The 27,697-nt window shown below is 55.4% G+C and overlaps 1 protein-coding gene across 4 annotated transcripts; it reads right to left on the minus strand.

The window, feature by feature from the left end:
• Positions 1-965: 965 nt before the first annotated feature.
• On the minus strand, positions 966-24,880 carry CHRDL2 (chordin like 2). Of its 4 annotated transcripts, none has more exons than XM_068687134.1 (11): positions 24,656-24,880; positions 18,042-18,154; positions 17,636-17,729; positions 16,700-16,842; positions 14,262-14,355; positions 13,106-13,161; positions 11,715-11,883; positions 10,606-10,800; positions 7,832-8,014; positions 3,739-3,831; positions 966-2,105 (listed from the first exon to the last, which is right to left on the minus strand). In XM_068687134.1, the coding sequence occupies exons 1-11, from the start codon at positions 24,735-24,737 to the stop codon at positions 2,026-2,028; spliced, it is 1,302 nt and encodes a 433-aa protein (XP_068543235.1). In that variant the 5' UTR covers positions 24,738-24,880; the 3' UTR covers positions 966-2,025. The 4 variants fall into 4 exon arrangements, 2 of the variants coding, with proteins under 2 accessions (XP_068543235.1, XP_068543131.1); XR_011097990.1 differs by lacking the exon at positions 966-2,105 and adding an exon at positions 4,266-6,625 and having other exon boundaries at positions 3,741-3,831; XR_011098012.1 differs by lacking the exons at positions 966-2,105; positions 24,656-24,880 and adding exons at positions 4,266-6,625; positions 23,071-23,305 and having other exon boundaries at positions 3,741-3,831.
• Between the last annotated feature and the right edge of the window lie 2,817 nt (positions 24,881-27,697).

A 27,697-nucleotide genomic window follows, 5' to 3' on the forward strand; every position in this document is an offset into this window, starting at 1 on the left:
GGAACGTCCCCAACCCCTCCGGTCCCCAAGATGTGGACACCACAGGGTCGGGGCGGTGGGACCCACGGGATGTCCCCAGGAAATGTCCCCTGCAGACCCCAAAAAATCCATTAAAAAAAGCCATAAAATCAGCCCCATCTTGGTGGCCCAGGGTGGAAGCGGGCTGGGTCCTGCCAAGGGACACGGGGAGGTGCCAAGGAGGTGACGCCACCGGCTGCGAGATGTTGGCTTTGAAGCGGTGGCTGCTGATCCTATTAAAAGTGCTAATCCCCCGTAGGAGGCACGGTCATTTAGGGCACAGCCTAGGGCACTGAAACCCTCAGAGGAGAGCTCCCACCTCGACCCCTTGAGCCCCTCCTCGGCCCCGCTGCGTGCCGAGGATGTCACCAGCCCTCGTGCACGTCCCCAGCGCTCCCCTGTAGGGTGTCCCATGGGGTCGGGTTTGTCCTGGGAGAAACGAAGAAAGAAAAGGGGTCAGAAAGGTTTTTTTTCCTGGGCAACTTTAACCAGAACAGCCCCAGCACCTGGATGATGGTGCAGGGCTCCCAGCTGCTCCAGTTAGCCCCAGTTGCTCCTCGCTGTGTGTTTGCTGGGGCTGGAGATGCTTTGCTACCTGCCTGCGCCCTCGTGATGCTCCAGCAATGCTCCTCCGTCCAAATTTGCCTCCAGCTTGAACCCCACAACCTGCTACCAGCCCTGAACCCAATTCTCAGCCCCAAAACACCATCGGTGAGTGCTGCCCCGGGGCAGGATGATGCCCCAGGTGATGCCCCAGCTGCTGGGTGAGGGGTCTAAAAAACGTCTCCCCAAATCCAGGTGGCCAAAGCAGGTGGCTCCCAGGGTGTGGGATCGTGCCATGAAAGAGTAGGGCCACTTGGCTGCCCCGTGCACCCCCCTCCTGCCAAAATATGGACGTGGGAGAAAGGCTGCAGGGAAAAGAGAGCCGGCACAGGAGGGTGAATCAAAAAGAGACGCTTTAATCAGCTTTATCCGACAAGCTCCGGATCTCCAAATAAATAGATTTATCAAAACGGGATAAAACAGGAAACCGGGGATAAATCCTTGTAACCGAAACAACCTGAAAATCCCCCAAAGCTGGTTCCAGTCGGGGGGGGGGGAGAGCAGCGCCGCTGCACGCCCTCCTCCCCACGCTACAGCAATGGTCCTGGTGGCCCTTTGGGAGATGCCCCTCCTGTGAATATAGCATGTAGGATAGGATAGAGATAAATACAGAGCATCGTAACACGCGTAGCAGCAACCTTAGTGCAGTGTTTGGGGGCGAGAGGGGACAGGGGACAGACGGGGGTGGCACCAGCAGCGGGGTGGCATCGCCCCCGTCCCCCAAAAAAGCAGCCGTGCTGCTGTTGGCCTCGAATTTGTGCCACCACCCCAGGGTCCCGGCTTCTTCTCCGCGGCGTCACCGGTGCCTCCCGAAAATCGCATCTCTCCACGACCTGCAAAGGGAAAAATGGGCAAGCGCCCCCCAAAAAAAAGGGAAAGTGCCCCCCAAAACTCTCCCAGCTGAAACAGAGGAGAAAAAACTTTCGAGGAAATACCCTGTGGGGGATTTTCAGCCAAAGAAACCCTTTGCAGCTCGCAGGGCCTCCGAGAAAGGAGGCAGGGAGGGTTTTTTTTCTCTCCTTGCAGGTCACCTTTACGCCGGCAGCGGTGCAGAGCGGGGTCTTGCCTTGCTTGGCTGCTGGCTCCTGCTGCTCCTCGGGAATTCCTCCTCTCTTCACATTGCACCAGGCCTCCCTCTGCTGCCTCTCCCGCTGCACACCCGGCGTTTTTGGCAGCAGGGGATGGCCGTGGCCGTGGCTGCTCTCCCCTTGAGCACGGCGGTGGCGGTGGCGGTTCGGTTGGGTTCCTCTGCTGGAGTTGCTGTCCTTTACACTAGTGTACCTCTTATTGCTGTGCCAGTCTACTGAATAATGCGAGTTTTTTGGGTTTTTTTCCTATATATGGGTAGGTGTGTATGTGTGTGTGGGTGTAGATAAATCGATAGCTAGGTTAAAGGTTTCTCCTTTACAAGTTCTTTGTTTCTTTCTCTGGGCTCTCTGTCATCTTCAGCTCCGACGTCTGGGCTCGGAAGATGTTCCAGTGACCTGGAGGAGCAGAGAAGGACACTCATTAGCACCCGTTTTCAGTGTTTTTTTTCTCAAAAAGACTTTTCCCATTCCGAAATGGGGATCATCTCCTCCACACGTGTTTTAGCTGGAGCGCAGAGGGCCAGATCCAACTCATGGCCAGGTAATGCAGCAGGCAAGCAGCCCCCCAGCATAGCTGGGTTTAGGGTGAGCCCCTTTATTTCAGGGAGAGAAGGGTTTTTGTTTGTCCTCTGACTCTTCCACAAAGCCAAAATTCGTGATTTGTGGCCCATAGTTGGGTGTGCTTCTCTGTACGCCTTGCTGGCACGGGGCAATAGCTGTCAGCCCCATTTTGGGGGGGATTGCTCAGAAAAAAAACACATTTACACTTGTTTTTCTGCTGCCACCCCAGCCTCAGCTCCTCTTACAGGGCTTCGCAATGACCTGCAGTGGGGAAAATGCAGCTGAAAAAGGAGGAGAAACCCCCCAGGCCCCCCCTCAGCACCACCAGTGGGCTGCAACCTCCCTGCAAAGCAAACACAACCCCAAAAAAAGAGGCACCAAGCCCCCAGCCCCTCTCCTCACTCCCCCCAAACCCCAAAATTCCCGTGGACCCCCCTCAACCCCAGCGATGCTGGAGGAGGCTCAGAGCCTTCTTCGCATCCCCTCCAGGTGGTCACCCCCGCGTAATCCCAGCAAGGATTACGCAGCCCGAACGTAGCCCTCCCTGGGGGCATATTTTCTGCCTGAATGAACCTCCTGTGGTGGAGAAATCCCCCGGCCAGTCCTTTCCGAGAATCCTCGGTGGCAGCAGAGGGATGGTTTCCCAACAGGGTTATTCATCCCGGGAAACTGAGGCACGTGCCAGAGACCCCATCCCAGTGCAAAGCCCAACCTGGGAGCAGGGGGGCTTGAAAATCCCTCAGGGTTTGGCCAAGAGATGTCGAAAATGGGCTGGAGGTGAAAATAAATCCCCACCTGCCCCAGCCAGAGGTTCTGGGCGGGATGGCTCGACCCAAGACCCCGTCCCATGGGTGCTGAGCAATGCGGGAGTGGGCTCGATCCCAGCCTGACCCATTAAATTTTAATCCAGCCCAGGAGAAAAGGCAGCCAGCGGGAAATAGCACGGCAGTTGCGCTCTGCACAGGCACTCTCGGCATGTGCACTGGCATTCCTGCTTTTTTGTAACATTTACGCACATCCAAGAACATTAAGAATGATTTTAAAAGATATTTCAGAGTTTGTTTTTTGTTGTTTTTTTTTTTTTTTTCTTTCAAATCCTTCGCATCATTTTTATTTTTTTTTTCTCTCTCTCCCCCGTAATGCCAGATGGATTAGATATAAAAATCAAACAGTTTTACGGGCTTTGGAGAGGTGCAGCCTTTGGATTTCACAAACACGCGGCCACTTTTAGAAAGCTGGCTGCCCTTTTCCAGTGCCATAAAAGTGAAAATGTGACCGCTGACCAGGAGGGCAGGCTCTGCGTGTGAAGGGAGCTCAGCCCTGGCCCCGCTGGGTTTGCCCAAATCTTCTCCCCGACGCTTTGCTCTGAATTTGGGCAGCCTCGGAGGCACGGCCAGCGCACGTCAGCAGAGCTCGGGGTGCTGGGGCCAGGCAGGAGGGGAGTTTTTGGTTTTTTTTTTTTCTCTACCTTCGTCCGTCCTGGTGATCAGCCTGAAGTTTTGTGCTTCTTGCTTGAATTCCTGCTTGCTGATCTTCTTGGTCTGGATCAAGTGAAATATCCCTGCAGAGAGAAATGTGAGGCGTCAGACCTAAAGGGCCAGATGGGCACCAGGGATGCACCGGGGTCCTGCCACCGAAACCTGCTGGGAATTTGGGATGTCCAGCCTCCGGGGTTGGCAGCGAGCTCATTTCCAAACAGCCATTACTCACCAAATCGGAACACGGCGTTACAACACCACGGAGCAGGTGGAATCAATAAGATTTCGTTGCTCTGGAAAATATCTCGCCCTGGAGGAGCTCTGATCCCCCCCAAACCACCGGGATCAACAGGATCCCAGCTCCCCCCTTTCCTCTCAGTCCCCACCCATGGGGACACCGCAGAGCCCCCTCCATCCCCGAACACTTCCCTTTTCCTCGAAGCAACGAGCATCAAGTTTTTTTCATTCCTTTGCCCCCAGCCCTAAAACTCCTCCGGGGCAGGAAATCGGGACTGACCTCAGCGCAGCCAAATGGTTCTGCCCGCGCCAGCACCGTCCCGTTAAGGGGGGGTTGTGACTGATTCAGAGCTCTGACCCGAGCAAAGCAGAGTGTGAATTTAGCAACAGAAGCGACCTTCCCGTGGGATTAGGGCTCGTGATATTCCTCCTCGCCCGCGGGCGTGACGAAGGGGGGCAGGTATGCCTGGTCCCCCCCTTCCCCGCGTCTCGCCCAGCCTCTTCCCGTGCGCCCAGCATCTCTCCGGGGGCGGCGTGGTCCCCTTGTTTGGGTGAGAGAACTTTCCCTCTCTCTTCCCAGCAGCAATTACGCACGGAAAGGGCACGTAACGACTGGGAAGCGATGCGTAAAAACGAGATGTTGCGGGCTGTGGAAAATGAGCACAGGAAGTTAAAGTGCAGGGGGAGAAATATGCGGCTGGCCGGGCTATTAATAAGCCCTTCGAGTGGGTCAGGATAAAGGAGTCCTACTAGTAAGAAAAGAAGGTACTGGATGGGGATAATAAAACTCTTAATGACGCAAGGAAGGCAGAATTGTTCAATAAATCCTCCTGGTCTATACTTAGAAAGGAGCAGGAGGGTGTGCTTGTAGCCCCCGTGGCTAATGGAGCACTTTCCAGTACATTAGTAACCGGGAGGCTATTTTAAACAAAAGCCACGGGAGATAAACATCTTTTAATCAACCGACCGAGATAATTTTCACCCGAGAGCCCCCGGAGAGCTGGCTGAGACCTTTGGCCACTGCTGACAAATGCCAGGAGCTGGGGAGCTGCGGAGGAATGAGGACGTGGAGCACGGAGGGTGCGAGGTGGTGAGGATCTGAAAAGCCCACCGGCCACGGAAAAGCCAGCACGGGATGGAGCTGGTGAAGAACGAGAGCATTTTGGGGTGGTGAAGGTTGGTCGGTGCCATTTCACAGCCAGCAGAAGCTGCCCAAAGACCCTGGCTTTTATGGGATGAGTTGGGGAGAGGCACCGGGGCTGTCCGGCGCTCGCCACCCTTCTTGGTGCTCTCCAGACCAAACCCAGATAGATCCCAGTACCAGGAAGCACGAGGAATGAATTAATGACCAGAGGCAGCAATCCATCCTTGCTAATTTTGGAGATGGAAGGGAGAGAGAGGCTCTTCCACAGAGGTGTTCTGCCCGTCCCAAAATGCGTGGATGGGACGAGTTGCTCCACGCGGGGACCACCGTGGCTGCAGAAATGCGGCGCGTTGTGCCAGGCTGGGAGCGAAGGCTCAGGAAAATGGTGTCAGGATTTGCTAAACTATGAACAAAGTGGGCATTTCTACGGGGTTCAGCCTTAGAGGAACACCAGGCAGCGTCCTGGCTCCCAAATTGTGCTGGTACAAGCCACGTCTGTGCACTACAGACCTCCGAAATGTCCCCAGGGAGAACATGGACCCGAGAGCATCAGCAGGTGGATGGAGACGTGGGTGCACGTGTGTAGGAGACCCAAACCAGAAGAGGGGAGAGCTTTGATCAGGGCCCTGTGCTCTGATTTGGGCTCTGCACTTAAGAAAGACACAGAGGGAGCCCAGAGCAAAGACACAGGAAGGACCAAAGGACCAGAAATTGCTGACATCAAGGGAAGACTGAAAAAAAATGGAGAGGGCACAGGCAGGAGCTGGTGGCATCTTCAAATTCATCGGGGAAAGGAGGCTGCTTTGTACCCAGAGCAAATGGGAAGAGCTGGAGCCGCAGGGAGGCTGCGGGCCAGGAGAAGCTTTCCCTACAGAAAGGGTTTGTGGCTCTGGATCCCAGAGTTTCCGTGGCAGGAGACCTTCAAGCACGCAGCAGGCGTGAGGGCACGCCGGTGTGGTGAGATGGAGGGGATCGCTGGTGGGCCTGGAGCTGCAGGGTTTCGGGAGAGAAAGGAATTTTTTGGGTGTTGCCTAATGCACGGGGGAAGAGGTCCTTGGGGTTTTGCACCTCCACGTACAGCCAGGCATCCACAAGGAAGGAGAAGACACAGCCTCTGAACCACGCCGATCCCATCCATTCCTTTTTTTGCCTTCTAATTCCTTCTCCAAAACATCAGAAAGTCAAGTTTCAAACCCCCCCAAGCCATCCAGACCCCTAAAAATCCAGGGGAGCCCCCACCACGACCCGTGCGAGCTGGGCCAAGCTTGGGGCTGGGCGTTGCTGCCAGCTTCTCCTGCTGAGTCCTGCCCCGTGGAGCACGGGAACGGAGGAGGCCACGTAGGTTTGGTACAAAGGCAGCTGGCCGGGCTCCAGGCGTGCCTCGCGGGCTTTTTTTTCTCCACACACGCTGCTCTGTTGGTAGAGTGATGGACCATGGCGAGGTGGAATCCATATGTGCCTGAGCTCATGCTCTTTCCCAATAGTAACACTTCCCTCTGCCAAGCAAAAGAGCTGTGTTGGCCTCGGGGACAAGGGCCTCCCCTGTCCTTGGCTGGCAGGGCTCGGGAGCTGCGTGCAGACGCGGAGCTTTTGGCCTGGGAAGGTGGCAAGAAAGGTTTGGGTGGCGACCTCTGCCAAGCGGCGAGGAGAGGAAACGGTGGGGCCCAGACAGTGCAGGCTCAGAGCTGTCCTCCTGCTACAAGGTGCCATTGTGAGGGAGGCTTCGGCGTGCTGGGGGGAGGACGGGGAGAGGGGCAGCGTGCGGGACGGAGGAGGGCAAGGGGAGGATGGAAACGCGGTGACGGCCACGGCTCCACATCTCTGGAGGTGATTTCTTTGATGGCTACCCACTTGTGGTCATCCTAGGTGGCTGGGAGAACAGCCCTGAGAGGGCTGAGAGCTCCTCTGGGAGCAAGGTGAGACAAAAACACACCCAGGAGACTCAAATATCTGCTCTCTGAGACACCCAGCTCCACGGACCTCAAGTGCCCAAGGTTTTGCAAGGGGTGGAGAACCTCCGATGGAGGCTCAGGGTTGGGTCTTGCTTCGGGCACCCAAAAACCAAACGCAAATCTCTACTGGACCACGCATCTTGGGTGGAGACAGGCTCCTCTGGGTGCTGCACAGCTGGGTGTGGGGGCAGATCGGTGTCATTTCACAGCTTACGTGCCCTGCTGGAGGACACAACAACCTACGGGTCCAAATCCAGGCTGGGGAAAACTCATCGTCCCCGCACGCGTTTTGGGGAAGCTCTGCAAGCTTTGTTCCCAGCAGTGGGAGGACTGGGAAAAAAAAAAAAAAAGAAGAAGGAGCAAAAGCTAAGGCTGCAGAGTGACTGGAGTGTTTTGGCTTGTTTGTTTTCCGTGCGTGTTTGGCATGGAAGCAGGCAGGTTTTGAGGAACAGCCCCGCGCAGCCCCCGCCTTGTTTGCCCACGTGCTGTGCCTCCGGGTAGGGTTACAGCGTGCCACTGGGTACACTGGGACCAAGAGCGGTTTCCAAGCCCTGGTTTGCATGCAATGACAGCAAGAGAGTGTGAAAGGGAGGGTTAGGAACGCCAGCCTGCTGTCAGCAGGTTTCGACTCACTACACGAGGTCTGGAGCACCGCTAGAAAAAAGCCTGAAAAGTTGAACAAAGCTTGGAAAGCACCGCGTTTCTGCACGCGCTTTCGCCATCGCTGGCTGGTTTCGTTACGGGACTCACCTTTAATCAGCTTCCAGTTGTAGATTTCCACCTCTTCAGAGGGCTCCTTCTCGATGGCGATCGTCCTCAGGACCTCCTTGGAGGTCTCGGAGCTCGGTGGCACGAACATGTACACCAGGACGCGGTTGGGGTTCTTGCCGCATTGGGCGGTGACGATTTCGTCGGTGGGTTTGACTCTGGTTTCTGGGGACAAAGGAGAGCAGAGTTTATTAATTAGGGCCGTGCAGAGGGGCAGGAAGGATGGAAGAGGCCACCTCAGCACCCAGGGGTGGCACCTTGTTGTGCCTGATGCTGTGGGACGTCGCGTTGCTCCCCAGAGCTGGGAGATGGCTCAGAGCTGGGCTGGGATCCCGACAGCCCCACAACACCCACACCAAGATTGGAAGCAAAAGGCGACGTTGATATAGGATCTGTAGACCTGCTCACCCCCATATTTTCCATTCCCTTTAATTTCGGCATCCCCTACCCCAGCAGGGACGGGGCAGGGTGCTGTGCTCCACCTGGATCCCCCAAACCCACCGCGGGGAGCTCGGTGCCATCGCCACGCAGCGAAAACCCGGGCTGGGTTCCCTGCTCCCCGTCCCGAAGAAGCAACGTCAGCGAAGCGGAGAGGGACGAGCCCACAGCACGGGAGCCAGGGCTGCGGCTGGGCTGCCTGGGCACGGCGCCCGTCCCAGCCCCGTGGGTGGGCTCAACCCCAGCCCCAGCCCCTTCCCCGTACCCGTGCTGAGCTCTTTCGGCCCCGGACGCCACCGCCGGGACCCCAGGGGGATTTCTTCAACACCCCCCCCGTTGAAGAAGAGCCGCTAATTTTCTTGTTGTTGTTGCTTCTGGAGTAATTAAGAATCCCCCATGGTTTTGGAAGGAGATTTATTGCCTTTGGTTGTGGTCCTTGGAACGCAGAGGAGCTCGGCTCAGCTGAATTTAGCCTTGTTCTCCCAGTCGTTTTGGATGCTGGAGCTTTTCACACTACTCGAAAGAAAGTTGGGCTATAAATAGACACGTGGGGTTTATTTTAGTAGGAGGGTTATTTTGGGCCCCATTCTGCTCTCCCCAGGCTTTCTGGGGTGGTCCTGAGCCACTCCTCGCATCCACCAGGGCAGAGGGGATGGGAATCCCAAATTAACGGGATGCAAATTGGGATTTTTTTCAGCAACCAGAAGAAAAGCATTCAACCCTACAGCCCCAGCGTGACCCAATGTGGGATAACCACGGCTTTTGGGTGCAGGGTCTCCATCCCTGACCACCAAACCTCTCCTCCTCCAGGGCTGCATTTGGTAAGGAATTAAACGCTCTCGCAGGCACAAGAGGTGTTTAACAACCTCGGAGCTTCACGCCGGAGCCACTCGATGGCCAACGGTGTGCAGCACGTTGAGGAGGAGGAATAAAGACCCAGAAAGCAGTCGGTGTTTCTCTCCAAGCTCCCACGTACAAAGGAGCACGAGGAGGGCAGTCATGGAAAGTGCCCGGAATTAAAAGACGGGCGAAACCGCCGTGCAGCGAAGCAAGGGACAAGCATGTAGCTTGGCTGAGCGGGGTGTGTGATTGCTATCTGGGAGTACTGGAAAGCAAGAAAAAAAAAAAAATCGTTTTGGCTGGGTCGGAGTGTTAAACTGGAACTAAATGAAGACTGAAGAGCAGACAAGATCCCAGCAGAGAAAGCTGTAGGCTTTAAACCGGAGAGACCTGCTATAATGGGAACGCAAGACTGGAAGGGCTCTGCTCAGTCATCACATCCCATTCCCACCAGGCACCACGTCATAAATCCTGCTCATAAACATATCACAAACCTTATTAAAACAAGCTGAGCTTCTGCCCTTCGCTCCCCAGGGGAGGCCGTCCCAGCACCTCCCTGCTTGGCAGAAGGAAAACCTCAAAAATCCCAGCTGAAATTATTTTGCAGCCCGCTTGCCCCCATTCCTTGATGTGATAACGTCCCTCGCTTGCTCTCCCTGGCCAGACCCCTCCGTGAAACCACCCCGAAGGAGCTCATCAAAGATGACCCAGCAATTCCTGCCTCTGCAGCCAGGCTCAGGGAGGCTCAGGTCTCTCTAGGGAAGCAGTGGGTGGTCCATCAACTGAACACCCAATGCTGAATCATAGAATGGAGAGGGATAACCTAGAAACCATTCTCCAGCGGGAGCAGGAGAAGATCTGATGCCCTGATCTATCTTTTCCAGGACTGTGGTTGCAGATGGATGGCTTTCCAAAGACCTAGAAGCCTCGGAGAGACCCAAAACCTATTAAAGATGAAAAATGAGGTCCTCCTCACCGTGTCCCAACCAGCCTGGTCCCACCGGGTACACCCCAAAAAGCTGTGTGTAACCCGTTCCTTCCAGGGATGGGGACTTTAACCCCAACTCAAACCAAAGCACGTGTGCCACGGACACCCCGTAGCTGGAGAATCCCCTTCTAATTTCCAACCTGCATTTTTTCGGCTGCCACAATTTAATCCCTTGAATTCGTGTCCCAGCTGGAGGCCTGGGGCACCATCTACCTGTCTGAGGACTGCTGGCACGCACCTCTTCAGGCGTCTTTCTCCAAACTACAGCCACCCAACGCACGCGACTTTTTGGGATCGGAGCAGTTCCCTCATTGTGGGGCAGCTCTCCAGGATAGCACAGCCTTTATTTCAGTGCTTGCCCTGCTGAACCTGCACACCCAGCCCGAATTCAAGCCTCCAGTGATGTGAAACCCTCCTCACCTCCACACCTAGGGCTTTCAACCACGAAGGAAATGGAAGAGCCAGCAGGAGCAGGTGGGATTCCACGTACCTGGACATATTTTACAGCATTTCCCATCCACTTTCTCGGGGTAGTCGCAAGGATACTCCTTGGGGCACGAGATCTTCTGGCAGTCCTGGACACCGTCCCTGCACGTGCACAGGATGCAGGGCAGGAGGCCGTAGAGCCTGAAGACGGGGTGCCACACTTCCCCGTGGGAGTAGGTCTTCCCGTTGTAAACGCAAGCTGGAGGAGACAGAGAGAAGAGCCTGAAACCCCTGGAAGCAAATCCTCCTCCTCTTGGCACGCCCAGGGCCTGCTGGAGCTTGCCACCTTTTACAACATCCCAAATTCCTCAGCCCACCAGCAGCACACCCAGGGCACGGTGGGCACGGGGATGTCGCAGCCACCCCGACCAGGAGGTGCCCCAGGAGCAGGGGACGAGGCTCCAGGAGGTGGAGGTGGATGGGGCCGAGCACCCCAGGGGAGGTGAGGGGTAGCTGCGGGCAGGACCTCACCTGTCTCCTGGCTTCTGGGAGCCCAGGGTCCCTCCAAGGCCATCGCCAGCCCCAAGCACAGCAAAGAGTGCCACCTGCTGACTTTTCCATGCAAATTTTTGGAGGTCCCAAAGCTTTCCTCCAGGGCTTCATCTCCAAGGGTTGGAAAGAGCCCTTCTGGAGGCACAGCGGTAGGAGAGCCCCCAGGGGGAGAAGGAACCTGCCTTTCTCCCCTTTGTCTCCATGCGGTTGTCTCCCCATCTTGATTTTCTGCTCTCCCCTCCAGGGGGATGACAATGGCCCCAGGACAGACCCACCCCACTGAAGGTAGGTGCAAGGAGGACCCCCCTGTCCCACTGCAGCAGGGGGGGCTGGAAGGACTACGTGAGGTCTTCCAGCTGCCCACCTCCCTTCCCAGGTCCCAAGGTCTCCAAAACACCCCAAGGACCGACCTTCCCCTACTCCTGTGGTTGGGGATTCGTCCAGGTTGTGGGACAGGGGCTGGGCCACCAGGTTGGAGATGGCTGAGTGAGGTTGGCTGTGGAGGAGTCTGGTGGCAGCCAGTGGTGGAAAACTGCTGCTGAAACAGCTTCCCTGGGGTCCCGAGGCCTGGAGAAGTCAACTCAGGCAAGGGACAGAGCACCCGGCCCCTCCGTCCCTTACCTTTCTTGTGCTTCTCCTTCAAGACGATCTTCACGGTGGTGCCACCTCCTCCCTTGGGTTTGAAGCTCCTGGGAATGAACTCCAGGGAGGAGCTGAGAACGGTGGACGCCGTGGCTCCGAGGGGCTTCCTGCCCATCGCTTCCCCCGAGCACTGGTCTTGCGAGTGCCTCTGGGGACCGGCAGAGAAAAGAACAGGACTCAGACCCAGGCTGTGCTGGAAAAAAACCTCACGGTGCTCTCCGTCAGGATGGGAAGGTTTGGGGACCTTCTCAGTGCCTGCCATCTAAAGGGTCCTGAGCAGTTTGTGCCAATGCCCTACACGCTGGTGACCTCCTAGGCTGCATGTGGGTCACCTTCCCTCATCGGGACAGCACCCCAAGCCCAACACAGCCCCCTCAGGGAGACATTTGGGGTCCTAAAATAGGCTGGGCTATTCTAGACACTCGCTGGACAGCTGAGGATGGGCATCTGCACGACCCACCCAGGATCAGCGAGGTGAGGACGGGACATATCCTGCCCTCTCACCTGGCTGGCACCACGAATACGGGTGAGGAGCTGGAGCCAGCAGGACCCAAACCCCTGGAACATCCCAGGCTTCCAAGAGCGGAAGGCTGGGACAAGACACGCAGCACAAAGGGTCCCCTTGTGTCTATTTTGGAGGTTTTATAGGTGGTGGAGGTGTGATGCTGGCAGCTCACCCAGCAGTATGGAAAAGGGAAGGGCCAGGAGCTGTAAGTGACCTAATCCCACAGACCTGGCGTGGGCTGCCCAGCTCTGAAATGTCACCCTGAATCAACCCTCGGCAGCCAGGGAGTTGCTTTTTCCTTGCTGGGGCTGCTGATACAAACAGCCTGGGGAAGGAATCCTCACGGCCAGCTCCAGTACTGGCTGTTTTGGGAGATACAACTGGGGGGAGACACCCCTGAGCCCAGGGGGAAGAGGAAAAAAACAACATCTGGAGGAAAAGCCCCCAAAGAGAGATTTGGGCCATCTAACTCCATGGGTAAGGGTCATATCTGGCTGTTGGTCACCTCTGAAATTGCTCCGTTCTCAATTCTTTTAACCCACTGGCTAAGGAAGAGGAGAAGCGCCCAAGATTTCCAGTTCCCACAGGACTTTTGCTCTTCCAAAGCCATCAGAGATGCTCCAGAGGAGAGGCCAAGAGTCCTCACCTGGTGCTTTCAGGTCTCAGCCCGTGCTGGCAGCCCTCACCTAAAGTCCCCCAAGCACGACTCAACTGCAAACCGAGTGTCAGTGGTTCATAGTAGAGCTACTATGGGCTTTTTTTTTTAATTTTTTCCTTTGGTGAAGGCTATGGCCAAGGGCAAACAGCTTTGTTTGAGCTGTGTTAGAAGCAATGCTCTGGGTTTGAAAATGCAAACGTCACGTACAACACCTCTGTTTAACTGCAGGGGCTCCTCCTCCGCGGACTTCTCGTATGAGCCATCTGCAAGGAAAAAAACACAGTCCAGTGAAACGCAGCAGGGCTGGATCTGGAGGAGGGTTTGTTTTCTGGGGTCCAGCTGACTAAAACCAGCTCTCTGCAGGGTGCTGGACCCCTGAGAGCTTTGAATATGCAATTCACATCACTCAAAGAAATGGCTTCTCTGTGTCACGCGCCAAAACCCTTTTTATCCCCACTGATGGTTAATGAGAGCTCAGCTCCAAAAAAAAAAAAAAAAAGACTTGGCTTTGTAGCCTTCTGAAATTAGGTGGCATGGAAATACCCCAGAGGTAGAGCCTGAGGTGATGGGGATGATCTGGCATTAAATTCAAAGACATTTCTCATGAAACACTGAGCAGATGGCACTGAGTGCAAGGGAAGCTCTGGCGGTGCCCACAGCTCCGTAAAAGTGGGTTTCTTGGTGTCCCACAACCAACCCAATCTGGACCAAACTCTGCTCTTCCCAACGTGCACACTGGTTGCACTGTCTGGCCCTCACCTAGGGCTTTCTGTGGGACTTGAGCTCTTCTGGAAATCTGTCTGTGCTGGAGCAAAACATTCTCCTTCTGTTCGGGGCAATCTCTTTGCTCCTGGTGAACTCAACGAGGCCGTACAGACGCCACCAAAAATATTTTAAAATGTCTGTCTTGTTCATGAGGTCATTACAGTCTTAAATATATCAACCTGAAAGTCTGTGATTCCGCAAAACCCAGCGACTTTTGTTTTACCACAAGGAAGAATCAACCCCACATGGTGCTGAGAGGCAACCCCAGCCCAGTTTTCTGCTGACTTTTCAACAGCAGTCAGCAACCCAAAAAAAAAATAGGGGCTGGGGCTATGGGATGCAAGAGGGGAGAGCTTGGAGGAGGCACCACAGGTCGCTCTGTGGCCATGGCCAGGGGGTCACCATTGCCTTCCAGCTTCAGATATTTCTGGTATTAAATGAATTAGGGGAAACAGCAGCAAATTGGAGAGATGTGAGAGCGAAGGCTAAGCTCAGTTTAGGTGGATTGGGGATTTTTCCCTAGGGTTTGGCTGTTCTAGAAGCTTCCCTAGAGCACCTGCAGCGTGGACCATCCCTACGGGGTCCGTGCCCCCCTTACCTTTGCAGACTTGGCAGCAGGAGTCCGGCACCGTGAGGGGAGAGGAGCACAGCAGCTCCGGGCAGGTCACCAAACCGCAGTAAATCTGGCCTTCCTAGGGGACAGGAGCCAAAAAAAAATGCATTGTCAGTATTACCGAGGTCTAGACGGGGCTGAATTGTCCCAATATCGGGGTGGCAGCACTTCAAATTGCAGACCCAGCAGGAATCGTCAACACCCCAAAAAGCTATCCTCAAATATCATGAATTGCCAATGAGCAAAAGCCGAAAATCTGCCCTGCCGTGCTCTTCATCCAACATCCCACCCCAACACGGGGTAGGTAGTGCCTCGTCCTCGGGCTTCGTTAGCACCACCAGCTCTGAAACAGCCACCACACATCTGCAAACTCTCCGTAACACCAACTCAGAGCAGCACAAGGACCTGTTCCCTAGCAGATCCCAGGACGAGGACCTGCAGGAGGTAGGGGGAGAGGGGAATTGGGATTTTGAACCCTTTGTGTTGGGCGATCCAATAACACCAGAAGCAAGAACAAAGGCACGGGGCCAAGAGCTGTGGGTGGATGTTCAGGTGCAGACTCTCTTCCACTGGTTTGGTGGTTGCTTTGGAGAGAATTTGTAGTGAAACCAGCTGAAAACCACGAGCCAAGGCCAGTCTTGACCTGAGCGCATCCCAGTCCCACTTGGATCAGCAGATCTGCAAACTTTTGGGTTTTGCTGCCTTGCAGAAGGGTTGGCGGGGATGTTGAGCAGTCCAGAAGCAGAGCCCAACAACGAGGCCACACAGGAATTTCCTCCAGGGTCTCACCAAGCTCTTGTTCAATGGAAAGCAAGAGGACAACCAAGGATGTCCTTAAAAACTAAATCACAGCAGCTCCTTCTGCCACCAAAGGGCCAAGCCACCATGAAGAGGAGGCAGAAATCTGGTGGATCTCGTGGAGGTCGCTGTCAACCAAACCCTTTAGGGACCTGCACGTGGGTCAGACCTTCAGGGAGCAGAGCTTGGCCAGGGAACCACGTTCTCCTTTCTCCTTCTGCCGCAGCGAAGACCTGCCCTAGGCGGGAGAGATCACGTCATAAAAAAAAAAGCAGGATTTGGGCTGGAGGCCCCGGTCTCAGGACGGTTTTCAAAGACGTTTAGCCCAGCTGTTCCCGCAGCTGTTCTAACAGCTGACAACATCAGACACAGCCCGGCAAGACCCCACTGCTGCAAGGCTCACAGTCATCCTTTTATTTTCCCCTTTGTATCCAAGGCATTATCCCGATAAACAGAGGCTGAGCGAGAGCCAGTGCCTCCGAGCGGGACCAGCAGGTCCTGGTGATGGTGGGGTTGGAAGCAGGGCCACGTGGGCACTCACAGTTGCATTTGAGGGCTCTTGAGGGCTCTTTCCATGCTGTTTGTCCCCATCAGAAGGCGATCTGGCATCCAGTTGAGGTCGGTAAGAGAGGAACCAGCCTCAGAAGCTGTATAAAAGCTGTAGGACTTGGACTTGATGATCCTCATGGGTTCAGCTCGGGATATTCCATGATTCCTTGATAATTTCCAAGTGTAAGCTCTTGCTCTTGCCACCTAGCTCCCAGCACCTTGCTCCCAGGCTCACACAGACCCCAAAGGCTCAGGCCAGGTGTGCCAGGTATCGCAGACACTGCAGCAAAAGCATCAGCTGACGAAAACCAGCACGTGCGTGCTCCTGGCATGGAAAAATTACATGGTTTGGGTTCTTTCACTGCTCTTTTTTCCCTGGCCGAGCTCAGAATAATTCTTTGCTGCAAGCAAAGCTCAGCCCAGTGGAGCCTGGAACCATCAGTGATGTCTGTGCCACCCTCTTTTTTACGGCAGCGTCCAAGTCCAGCACTTTCTGACTCCCTTCCTCGCTGCCTCCCGAGGAAAAAGAACTCCTCCAGCCATCTCCCAACACTCAGCTCCTGGCTCGTGCGGCCCACGCTCCGCACACCTTCAGCATCACCTCCGTCCAGGCTGCTTCCTTCCCCCCCCCGAGTGATTCTTGCTGCTTTTCGACGGGTTTCTGCAGGATTCCAGCCCGCGGGAGAGGGCTGGGCAGAGCAGAGCCAAGCTTCATCTCAGGAGACATCGCTGGGGGCTCAGGGAGGAGGAATGTCCCTGAAGAGCTGGTAAAAGGTAGCTGAAAAGCAATCCATCCATGCAATCCATGAAAAGCATCCAAAAGCAATCCATGAAAAGCTGGGTGCTGCAGAGACCAATCTCCATCTCCTGGGACAAGGTTTTGCTCCCTACCCACCCCATGGATCCCCGTCTGTGCCAGCCCTGAACCCATCCATGGGATTTCCAGCTAATAAATGGTGCGACCAGATCTTCAGGCTCAGCACAGCAGAGGTTTTTAACCTAGGAGGACGTCGCAGGGGTGCAGGAGAAGCCCCCAAACCCCCTCCCCACCTCCCGTGGGCTCCCCGGAGGCTTACGGAGCAGCTGCACTGCACACACTGGTTGGGCTGGCGGCTGGGGAAGAGCTCGCTGGTGGTGAACATCTCGCCCTGCTGGTACGTCGTCCCGTTGTACTGGCAGGACCTGGCAGGTGCCCGGAGCCCAGAGGGAGAGTTTGGCTCTGGAAAAGAGGATGAGAGAGCAGCGGGGTGAGAGCCAGCCCTTGCCAGCATGGATACGCAGCAGATCCCCCCCCCCCCAGACCAGCCCCAAAGGACCAGGACCTTTTACACACCCCAAAAGTTGTTGGGGAATGGGCTCATCACAAAGGTAAAACCCAGACAAGTGTCGTTCATTTTTAGTGGGATTTAATTACCCATGGGAGAAGCCCTTTAGATCTGGCTCTGGCTGATGTTGGAGGTCATCCCATTCAAGGCAGGGAAAAATTTGAGAATTTCATGCAAAATCTTCAAAAATGTTCTTTTTTTTTTTTTTTTTTTTCCTGCATCCAACACATTTTGCAGGCAAATGATCCGGTTAACATGCTGGGTTCTGGTTTGTCACTGAGCTGTGAGCTGACATTTTGTCCCTACAAAGCTTCTCAGGATGGGGGGAGCTGGAGAAAGCGGTCTGTTAAAGGGTCCTTTCACGTTAAAATGACATTTTGGGGGGAAGGCAAGAGCGATGAGGGCAGTGGTCACTGCTGCCTGGCCGCTGTGCCTCAGTTTCCCAGCTTTTTAGAGCTTGTTAGCCTGTTTCTTTGGCTTAAAAACCCAGCAGGGGACAAGGACGTTGTGTGTCCAGCACTGGCGTGGTGACCCCAGGGAGTGACCCACCCCCATAAGGGTTTTTTTTGTCCCCTTTTCACAGCTACAAGCCCCAGCTGTGGCAGCTCTGGGGGATGGGAACTTCTGACCATGAAATAATTCCCCCCTTGGCTCCTGTCATCCCCTTCCCAAGGGACATTCCCCTACCGAGACACCGCGGGCAGCACTGCTGCGGGTCCGTGATGGGGCTGGCGCACTGCAGAGCCGGGCACTGGATCCGATAGCACCTGGTGTTCCCATTCTGGGGAGAGAAAAAATGTTTTTTTTCCATCTACACGTTCACCCCAAGAGGAAAGAAAGAGCTTCCCAAAGTTGCCCCTTTCTTGGCCTTTCTCTAGGGGGCTCGGCAGAGGAGAAGGACAACTCCCTCATGAGGTCACCCCAACACCTACGGGGGCACATGGGGCTTTATCCAAATTAAATATATGAATCCTATGTCCCCATGGGACTGGAAGGGGCTTCTCTGGTCAGATTAGACCCCAAAACCAGCCTGTAATGCCCTGAGGTGGTGGCACCCTGCTCATTTCTTGGGGCACCCTGCCCTGGGACTTACCTCGGAGCAGCTGCAGCGGATGCAGTACATCAGCCCCTGGGGCTCCAGGTAGGGGTGCCAGCTCTCTCCTGGGCTGTACTTCTTGCCGTTGAAATCACAGAACATATCCGGCCCTAAAAAACAACGGGGAGAAGCTGTGTGAGGAAAGGGACAGCCCCCGGGACAGCTCTCCTCCCTCTGTGACGAGCAGAGCAAGGAGGGATCGGTAGCTGCGTGCCATCACCCACGAGAAGCTGATGGTCACATCCCATCCACCAGCCCAGACCCGGAGACACTCCCCAAAATCCATCTTTTTGCCACGTTTTTGCCTGTTTCTTTAGGCTGGGACCCCTCTGACCAAAGGGCAGCAGTGCCGTGCAAGCTGGACTGCCTTTGCAGAAATTAGTCGTCCCTCTGAAACGTTTTGTTTGGAGTATAAAATATTTGGAGCATAAAACGTGCTCGTTTGGAGATGGAGAGGTGTCTTCAGGGTGACACCGCAGGACTGGATTTCCCCCAGAAAGGCCAGAAGGTGGGGGAGAGAGGAGGAAGATGAACACCAGCCCTTCAGTAGGATCTCAAGTCCTGAGGACGTGCGGGTCCATAATCACCACCACCAACCCAGGGCTTTGACCAGAAAGCCCAATTCAGCCATCCTCAATGTCTGCACCAAAAAGCATCACCTGGCCCTACGGGGCCGAGCTCCAGCCCCATGTAGGTCAGACCTACACGAACATGGACCCCGTAACTCCACCGCAGCCTGGTGGCTGTCCCCGTGCCGTGTCCCCAAACCCCAAAAAGCTGGAACGACACGCTGCTGCTTAGGCCCTTTGGTGAATAAGCACACGCCTGTCCGTGTGTTATGAGTGGTTTAAGTGCTTACAGCCCCACTGAAAACCGAAGGTGATTTAAAAGGTTATGTCATCGAGGGGATTTGAGGTAGTTGGGGCGATTACGTTGCTGGAAGGCAGCTGAGATGTTTACGCTCCCTGAAGTATTTACGGGCCTTTAAAACCTTACAGCGCCCTGGGGGAGAGGGCAGAGGGGGAGACAGCTGTTTGCCGAGGCACGGTGCCCAGCTCCTGCTGCCCAAGCTGGAGATGTCACGTCCTTAACGCCAGCATTTCTCCCTCCGACCAGGTAAACCTGATAGAAACACGTTTTGGTGGGCTGCCATCCCTCTTGAAGCTCCTGAGCATCCTCAGGATGAAGCCGAGTGATGCTCTGCTATGAGCAGATCCTCTGCAGCTGCTGGGAAAGGGCAACCCTAGGGGTTTGCCAGCAGCTCCGAGCTCCTCATTAGGTTGCTGGGTTCAAGCACGAGTTTCTCCAGGTTGCACCTTCCAAGCAGGTGGCCACCAGGTGTCCAGACCGCCTGGCCCAAACTCAGTGCAGTGGGGCCAGCACTGCATCTGGAGAGGTGGAGATCTGCAATGATTTTCAGGTGGATGCCATCAGTGTCAGGCTGGGGCACTCTCCTTTCACCTCTCTTGCCTCTACAGGGTCTTCATAGCATGCTCCAAACCTCTGAGAAGTCAGCAAACCCATTTTCCTGGCCATCCGTGCACCAGCTTACAGCAAAGCATGCAAAAATGCGGAGTGCATGGCTGGAAACTGCAAATACCAAGGAGAAAAAAAATATATAATAATAATAAAAAAAAAAAAAAACTCATCATCACTTTGCAAAAGGGTGAGAAAATGACTTCATTTTTCCCTGCTTGCAGCATCTTCGTGAATTATGCTGAGGGTGAAGAAATCAAGTTGCCTCCATGTGACACGGCCCCACTCGGCTCGCAGGCTGCTCCCATGCCAGTTGGCTGCTCCGTTCAAACATTTAATCACTTGCCTTTCACAAGTGGAGCCCTGGTTTGGGTCCAGCCCTCGAAAGCAGCCTGATTCATGTCTGCAAAGGGCCCGCTGGTAAAATTAAAGCCGACTGGCAGCGCTGGGCAGCAGCAGACGCTTGTCCGCATCTCAGCAGCACTATGCCGCCTATTTGGCAAGAGGCGCGCACGTGTTTGGTTAAAAGCAAGCTGGGGTGGATGGAAGGAGGAGGCTTAAAAGCTGGAGGCTCTGGATCATTTCTTCCCATGCCAGGCTAATAATTTCATTTAGAGGTCAAGGCTTGGCTATCTTCCCGATTCACTCGGAGGGAAAAGCCATTTGTGGCAGCGCGTCGCTCCCGTGCCCTTCAGCCTCCTCCCTTACTGTGTCTTCAGCAACAGCATGCTCGCTACACTCATGCTGCTTTACTTCAAAAAATCCCAGAATCCCAAAATCCCAAAATCCCAGAATCTCAAAATCTCAGAATCACAGAACTGTAGGGGTTGGAAGGGACCTCCAGAGATCATCGGGTCCAAGCCCCCTGCCAAAGCAGTTCCTTAGAGCAGGCTGCCCAGGTGGGCGTCCAGACAGGCCTTGAATATCTCCAGAGACCCCACAACCTCCCTGGGCAGCCTGTCCCAGTGCTCCGTCACCCTCACCATGAAGAAATTCTTTCACATATTGGTGAGGAACTTCCTCTGATCTATTTTGTGGCCATTGCCCCTTGTCCTGACCCCACAAACCACTGAAAAGAGGTTGGCCAAATCCCTCTGCCTCCCACCCCTCAGGTATTTAGGCACATTGATGAGATCCCCTCTCAGTCCTCTCTTCTCCAGGCTCCACAGCCCCAGGTCTCTCAGCCTCTCCTCACAGGGAAGATGCTCCAGACCCCATATCACTTTTTTGGCCCTCTGCTAGACTCTTTCCAGGAGATCCCTGTCTTTTTTTGTAGCAGGGAGCCCAGAACTGGACACAGCACTCCAAGTGAGGCTTCTTTCATTGCTTCTCACTTTCCAGGGAGGACTCCTGGGCCGTGGAGCATTTTTATGGTTGCAGGACCTCAATCCAGGCGGAGCCATCCTCCTCCATCCACCTCCGAGACACAACCAGGCCGCGATGTCCTAAACCTGGAAACCCCACACCTGGAGGGGGCCTCACGGCATCAGGGAGCATATTTAGGAAGGGGTGAGCTCCTGGTTGTGAAAACTTCATGAACAGGCCCCATCCAACCACTTTCTGACCAAATATACGAGCCCCCAATATAGGACTGCGCCCTTCATAGCACCATTATGGGCTGTAGGCCTCTCTGGCCACCAGCTGCTTTCTGAGGTGGCTCCAGCTCCGTCCTGGGTGAGGAACATCTGCTTAAACCTCAAAATGCCCCAGGTGGGATCTGGGGCCAGTGGCCCAGCCCTGTTCATGTCTGGAAGCGATTTGGCACAGGCTGTCCCCAACCAGAGCCCACGCATTTGGCAGATCCCCCGTAGGCACTGCCAACACCATGCTGGGGAGCGTGCCAGGAGCAGGAGCCCGACACCCCCCAGGCAATGCTTGAGGCTGTGCCCAGGCCCTGGCTTACTCTCATTATCATTAATTACCTTCAGTTATCATTAATTATCATTAATTGCATCCTGGGCAGCAAGGACAGTGTGTGATAGACGGGAAGTCTGACAGGGGGTGAGGCAAGAGAGGGCTGGCGCAAAGATCTCTGGCCACGGCGGGGACAGAAAGAAGCAATTGGCCCGGGGAAAGCCTGGGAGGCTTAGGACAGACATTGTGGGACATTTTCTGGCTGCCAGAAGATTTAAGCACCACATGAGGCTGTTGAGGAGGCTCTGAGATGCTGTCTGGAGCAGCATCTCCATGAGACCATCTAGAGACACCAGTCTGAGGTGATAAACCCAACGGCATGGAGAACCCTCTCCTGTGCTGCCTTCGGTGCCCACCAACATCTCCCTCACGCCACCAAAAAACACTCTGACGCCTCTTTGAGACAGATCCTGGATGCAGACAAGTCCCCTCAGCCCACGAGAGCTGTCCCCTGAAGCTCCCCAATGCTCTGTTTGAGCCAGTTCACTGCGTCCCCTGCACATCAGCAGCAGGCTGGGAGGACGAGGACGTCCCCATGGGTTTTTCATCCCACTGCCTGAACATTTCGGCCACTTTCGGCTGCCAAACCCTCCTTTGCTCAGCTGTGCTCACTTCACTCCCCTCGGGATACGGGGACTGATGCTTGGTGGAGCGTGTTTTTGTGCATTGGGCCCGTGCAAGCCCCTGCCCTCACACTCCCTGCTCCCAGATTGGGGTTTCCAGACCTGTAATGAGGATCCTGATGGGTCATGGGGGGCTAAAAGCAGCTTTTACATCCCCAAGGAACCGTTCGCCTTCATGCACCCCTCATCAGCATAGGCTCACAGCCTAAAGCCTGAACCATGGCTAGAAAGGGGCAAAACCACCCACAAGACCCAAAAGCCCAGAAAATGAGGGTAAACCCACTCCACCCTGCTCACCCCCCCAGCCTCGTGCCTCAGTTTCCCCAGCAGGGAGTTTCCCTCTGGATCCCAGCTTTCCCAGCAAGGATGCTGCCGAAAAACGCCACAGGTTTCAGCAAAGACACGACACCTTGCTTCTCCCCGTGCCTCTCTGGGCCTCTCTCCCCAGCCCCGGTGCAGGATTTCCCCATCCTCATGGCCCCCGTTGTTCCCCAGAGCCCTGCCCCATGCGGGGCACGTCTCAGACGGGCTCCTGGCCCCAGCATTTGGGATGTCAGGCACCTGCCACGCCAGGCGAGCAGTTTGTGCAAAGCAGAGCGCAAGTTTTAAGAGCAGCCATAAATAAAGAGAAAAAAAAAAAAAAAGGCAAAAAAAAAAAAAGCACTGTCTGGTACAGAAAGTCCAGGCGCTCCCGTGACAGCCCGGTATTTATGAAGGGCTTAGAACGCAACTTAGCTGCGAAGGGACTGCTTAAAACACATCAGGCGCTTGACATGTTGCATCCTAACGTCTCCGCTCGTGTCCAGATCACTTCCCACACGTTTGCCTTACTCAGCCCTGGGCTGGACATCTCTTCTCAGGGCTTTGGGAGCCCAGAAATCCCTGCAGCTCTGCAAACACAGCCTCGTGAATTACCACTGAGCTGCCCAGAGCTGGGGCTGAGGAGCCCAAGGGAAGCCCCGCACCCAAAGCATCCCCAAAATCAGGGTGTGCAGCCCTCACCTCTCCCTTACCGTGGCCACCAGCAGGATTTTTGCTTTTCCTCCCGGTTCCTCCCATCCTGGAGCTCTCCGTCCCTCACCGCCCTGGATTCAAACGCGGTGCGAAGTTGAAAAGCAGGGCGGGCAGAGCCCCTTTCTCCAGAAGCCACCGGGATAAACAAATGAAAAGAGCAATTTCCAAGCTCCTGGGGAAAAGCACTGCCCTGCGCTCTCCAGAGATGCTGGTGTTTAAATGCCCTCAGCCAAAACTTCGTTGCGTTAAGCTGTTGCCGCTGAATTACTCACAGCCGACGGGCTGCAGCACTTTCAGCCCAGTAACCTGTGCCTCCAATATTTTCTCAGCTGAGAGTGTAAATCCCCTAAAATAGCCTGTTTCTATGGGCAAATTCTTCTTTTCTGACTTGCCTCGAAGCCCGAGCCTTTCTGCTTTCTCACCTATTTTTAGCCAAGACACTGTAGGTCTCTTGGCTGATGAGCCTGCTTGTAACCAATTTATTCCTGCCTTCGTTTGGCCCCGGTGCTTGGCCTCGAGAGAAATGGGAGGCAGCGAGCAGAGGAGGTGAGCAGACCCCATCCCCGTCCCACAGCCCTGGTTCTTTGTCACCATTGCCACAAAACCCCCACAGCTTCCCCCCCAGGCTGGGTCCGTCCTCAAACACACCTGGATCCCTCTGGGTCCAAGGATGGTGCCCAGGTGGTTCTGCTCATGAAAATCCCCGATTTATGCCCAATTTGGGGGCTCTGCTGCCATCTCCAAAGAGCAAACAGCTCGGCAGCATCTGTGTCACCTCCAGGGGATGTCCCCATCCTCCTCCTAACGTGGGTACCACGGCTGGCAGAGCCCTGGTGGAGCGAGGGATCAGACCCATCGTGCAAAAAATGATGCCACAGACCGAGCTTGGCAGATTTTGATAAGAGCAGGGAAGGGAAAAGGACCCAAACTCACTCAGATTTTGCCCTCTGGGGCTCCACACAGCCCTGGGAAGCAGAGGCTGGAAACCTTACCCCGTTCCCTTGTACCCGTGCCCCTCGCTCGCATCCCGATCCATCCACCTGCTTTTCCCCCAGCTCACCCCACATCCAAAACGAGGAACCCAGCGCCCACATTTTGGGGTCTGTGCTCCAGGAGGGTGACTTTCCCGAGAGCCTAATGCAGCGCTGGCACCGGGCAAGCCATAAATCACCCTACAACAGCCACCGGCCCCATGGACTCTCCTGGGATTTGGGTAGCTTAAAGGGGAGAAGAAGTGTAGGGTCATGACGGGACATCTCATCCAAGCCTCCTTTCCCCTCCCCATCCCAAATCATCGCTGGGCGAGGAGAAAAGCCCCCCAGCTTCACTCCGGGGGGGTCATTTCCCCCAAATTCTTGTTCCTCCATCATTCCCGGAGGTGAGAAGCAGACGGGACCTGCTCAGGGCTGCAAAAGAGCCCCCTGCCCTGCGCGACACCCAGCGCACGACCCCAATTTCCCCAAGCCCTGCCCTCGAAGCCCCCCCTGCTCCTTATCTTTTGGGGGGGGCGATGGGGAAACTGAGGCACGGAGGGACACCGCGAGGGTCACGAATTCAGGCAGGAGGGGAGCGGGGGCTACTTACGAGCCCGGGCTCGGCTCTCGGAGGCGAAGAGGAGCAGAAGGCACCGGAGGAGGAAGGCGAGGGGACCCGCACCGGGAAGCATCGCAGCCCGGCGGTGGGTGCCCCGGGGGGGGCTTCGCTGCCGGTACCCGGGGGCTGCCTCGGTCCCTGGGCTCGGGGAAGCTCCGATCCCGGTTCTCAGGGGTGTCTCGGTGCCGATACCGGTTTTTTTTTTCGGTGCCGGTGCCCGGGGTCGCTCCGGTGCCGGTGCGCGATGTCCCGGTGCCGCTCCCGGGGCGCTGCGCGGCGGTGGCTCGGGGCTGGGGGTGGAGAAGAGGAGGAAAAAAAGGGGGGGGGACGGGGTCCCGGGGCTGCTTCTCGGGGCTGCTGCTGCTGTCCCGGTGCTCGGGGGCGTCCCGGTGCTCGGGGGTGTCCCGGAGCCGGTGTCGCGGTGCGTCCCGGTGCCGATGTCCCAAAGCGCCCCGATGCCCGGGGGTGTCCCGGGATCGATGTCCCGAAATGTCCCGGTGCCCGGGGGGGGGGATGTCCCGGTGCCGATGATGTCCCGGTACCGGTGTCCCGATGCCCTGGAGGGGGGGGGGGGTCCCGGAGTCGGTGCCCGGGGGTGCGGCGGTGCCGGTGCCGGTGCCCGGCGGGGTTCGCCTCGCTCCGATCAAAGGCGCCTCCTTTTGGAGAGCCGGGAGTTTGTTTGTTGGTATTAAAGGCGGAGGTTTGGGGAGGGGGGGGGGGGGGGGGGAAAGGAAGAGTAGGAGGAGGGGGGAGACTTTTGGGGAATTTTTTCATTTTTATTATTGCAATTTTCCTTTTTTTTTTTTTTTTGTATTTTTTTTTTTTTTTTTTGGGGGGGGGGGGGGCGCAGACCCGCACGCTTTAACCCCTGCGCCCACTGCCCTGGGGTGCTCCAGGAGCTGGGCTCAGCACCCACGGCACCTCCTCTCCCAGTAGAGCCCAGTTCCCTTCCCAGTAGAGCCCAGTTCCCTTCCCAGTAAAGCCCAGTTCCCTCCCCAGTGATGCTGGTGCTCTCCTTTGTCCCACCACCCCGCTGAGATACCCCAAAGAGCTCAGGACCACAGCCTCCTCACACCCCAAGGTTGGATTTTGCCTCTGTTTTTACCCAATTTCTCCATCTACAGCTTTTTTTTTCTCCCTCCTCTTCCTCGTGCCACTGTTCTGGGCAGATCTATTATTATTTATTCATTCTTATTTATTTTCCTTCATTAATTCGAGCTCAGGTTCAGGTTTTCCAGGAGGCGAGGTCTTTGTGCCCCCAAGCACCAACCCACCCGAGACCAGCACCCCCGGTGCAGCAGCTCCAGGGTGACCCCAAATCCTAAATCCTGATCACCCCAGCCATGGAGAAGAAAGAGTCAAGGGAATTTCTGCAACAAAAGCTCTTCTCTCCACCTCCCTTTTATTTCTGACTGTCTCTACCCCTGTCCCAAGCCAAGCATCCCCTGTAGGACAGGTTCTTGGCCCCACCTTGGTTTAGGAATATTTGTGATCCTCGAAGAGCACGGCATCGTGCACAGCTCCACTTGCTTACAAGCCCTAAAAATAAGTTTGCCGCTCCCGCTCCCTGCGGGAGAATTTCGGGGAAATGAGAATTTCCCCATCTGGAATGGGGACGTCCCCATTTGGGATGAGGATTTCCCTATCTGGAATGGGGACATCCCCATCTGGGACATGGATGACATGGATGTCCCCATTTGGATGAGAATTTCCCATCTGGAACTGGGGACGTCCCCATCTGGGACATGGATGTCCATGTTTTGGGACAGGAATGCCTCCATTTGGGACAAGGATGTCCCCATTTGGAATGAGGATTTCCCTATTTGGGATGGGATGTCCCCATTTGGGATGAGGATTTCCCCGTCTAGGACAGCGATATCCCCATTTGGGACGAGGATGCCCCCATCTGGGATGAGGATTTCTCCCATTTTGGGATGAGAATTTCCCATCTGGAATGGGGATGTCCCCATCTGGGACAGGGACGCCCCCATTTGGGACATGGATCTCCCTCTTTGGGACAAGGATATCCCCATTTGGGATGAGGATGTCCCCATTTGGGACAAGGTTGCCCCCCATTTTGGGTGAGAATTTCCCCATTTGGGACAAGGTTGCCCTCATTTTGGGTGAGAATTTCCCCATTTGGGAATGAGGATGTCCCCATCTGGGACAAGGATATCCCCATTTGGGATGAGGATTTCCCCACCTAGGACACCAATATCCCCATTTGGGACAAAGTTGCCCCCATTTTGGATGAGAATTTCCCCATTTGGGACGAGGACGTCCCCATTTGGGACAGGGCTGTCCCACACGGTGCTCGGGGCACCCCATTTCCCCCATCCATGCCTCGGGGTGGTGCAGTTTTGCCCTGACCATCCAGATTTACCCCGTGCCCCATCTCAGCACCTCCTCATTCCACCCCTCCTCTCACTTCCATCTCCCAACAAATTTCCCTATCACCCCTCCCCAGTTTTCTTCCCCGGCCTCATTAACGAGACTTAAAAAGGATTTGGGACCGGCTGACAGCTCTTGGTGCTGCCAACACCACCAACCCGTCCGCAATCGGGAGGCAGGCTCCAAAAAAAATAAAAATATAATTATTATTTTGCAAAGAATAAAACCTGGGTCCTTTTTTTTTTATTATTTTTTTAATTTGCCTTCTGGTTTTCCCGAGCCTTTCGGTCAGATTCGCTTCGTGTTTTCCGGGCGAGCAGGCAGAGAGGATTTTTAAATTTTTTTTAATTTATTTTTTTATATTTTTTATTATTTTTTTTCCCTTCTCCCCAAATGAAAACCGAGCTCCTCCGGCGAACTCCTGAGCAAACAGCGGGGGCTCCAACAACATCCCCTGCCTCGTGGCAGGATCGTGAGCTGGCCGGGCTTTTCCCTGGAAGTTTGAAGCCCCATGGGCCAGGAGGAAGGCGAGGGGCTGGAAACCTGCGGGGCCGGGGAAGAATCCCAGAAATCCTCCTGCCAAAAAGCAGGAGCGAGCCCGGCCGCGGGGATGGAGGAGGTAAATCCCAAAGCGCTGCCACG

Source organism: Anas acuta, chromosome 1, assembly GCF_963932015.1.
Source record: "Anas acuta chromosome 1, bAnaAcu1.1, whole genome shotgun sequence".
NCBI classification, from domain to species: domain Eukaryota; kingdom Metazoa; phylum Chordata; class Aves; order Anseriformes; family Anatidae; genus Anas; species Anas acuta.

Excerpts from the sequence above, each read along its gene's own strand:
- CHRDL2 (XM_068687030.1), bottom strand. The coding sequence starts at position 24,737 with ATGCTTCCCGGTGCGGGTCCCCTCGCCTTCCTCCTCCGGTGCCTTCTG. Across the intron at positions 18,155-24,655 it reads CGAGAGCCGAGCCCGGGCTC|GGCCGGATATGTTCTGTGAT; the intron begins GTAAGTAGCCCC and ends GTTGTTTTTTAG. Across the intron at positions 7,412-7,831 it reads CAACTGGAAGCTGATTAAAG|TCCTCCCACTGCTGGGAACA; the intron begins GTGAGTCCCGTA and ends TTTTTTTCCCAG.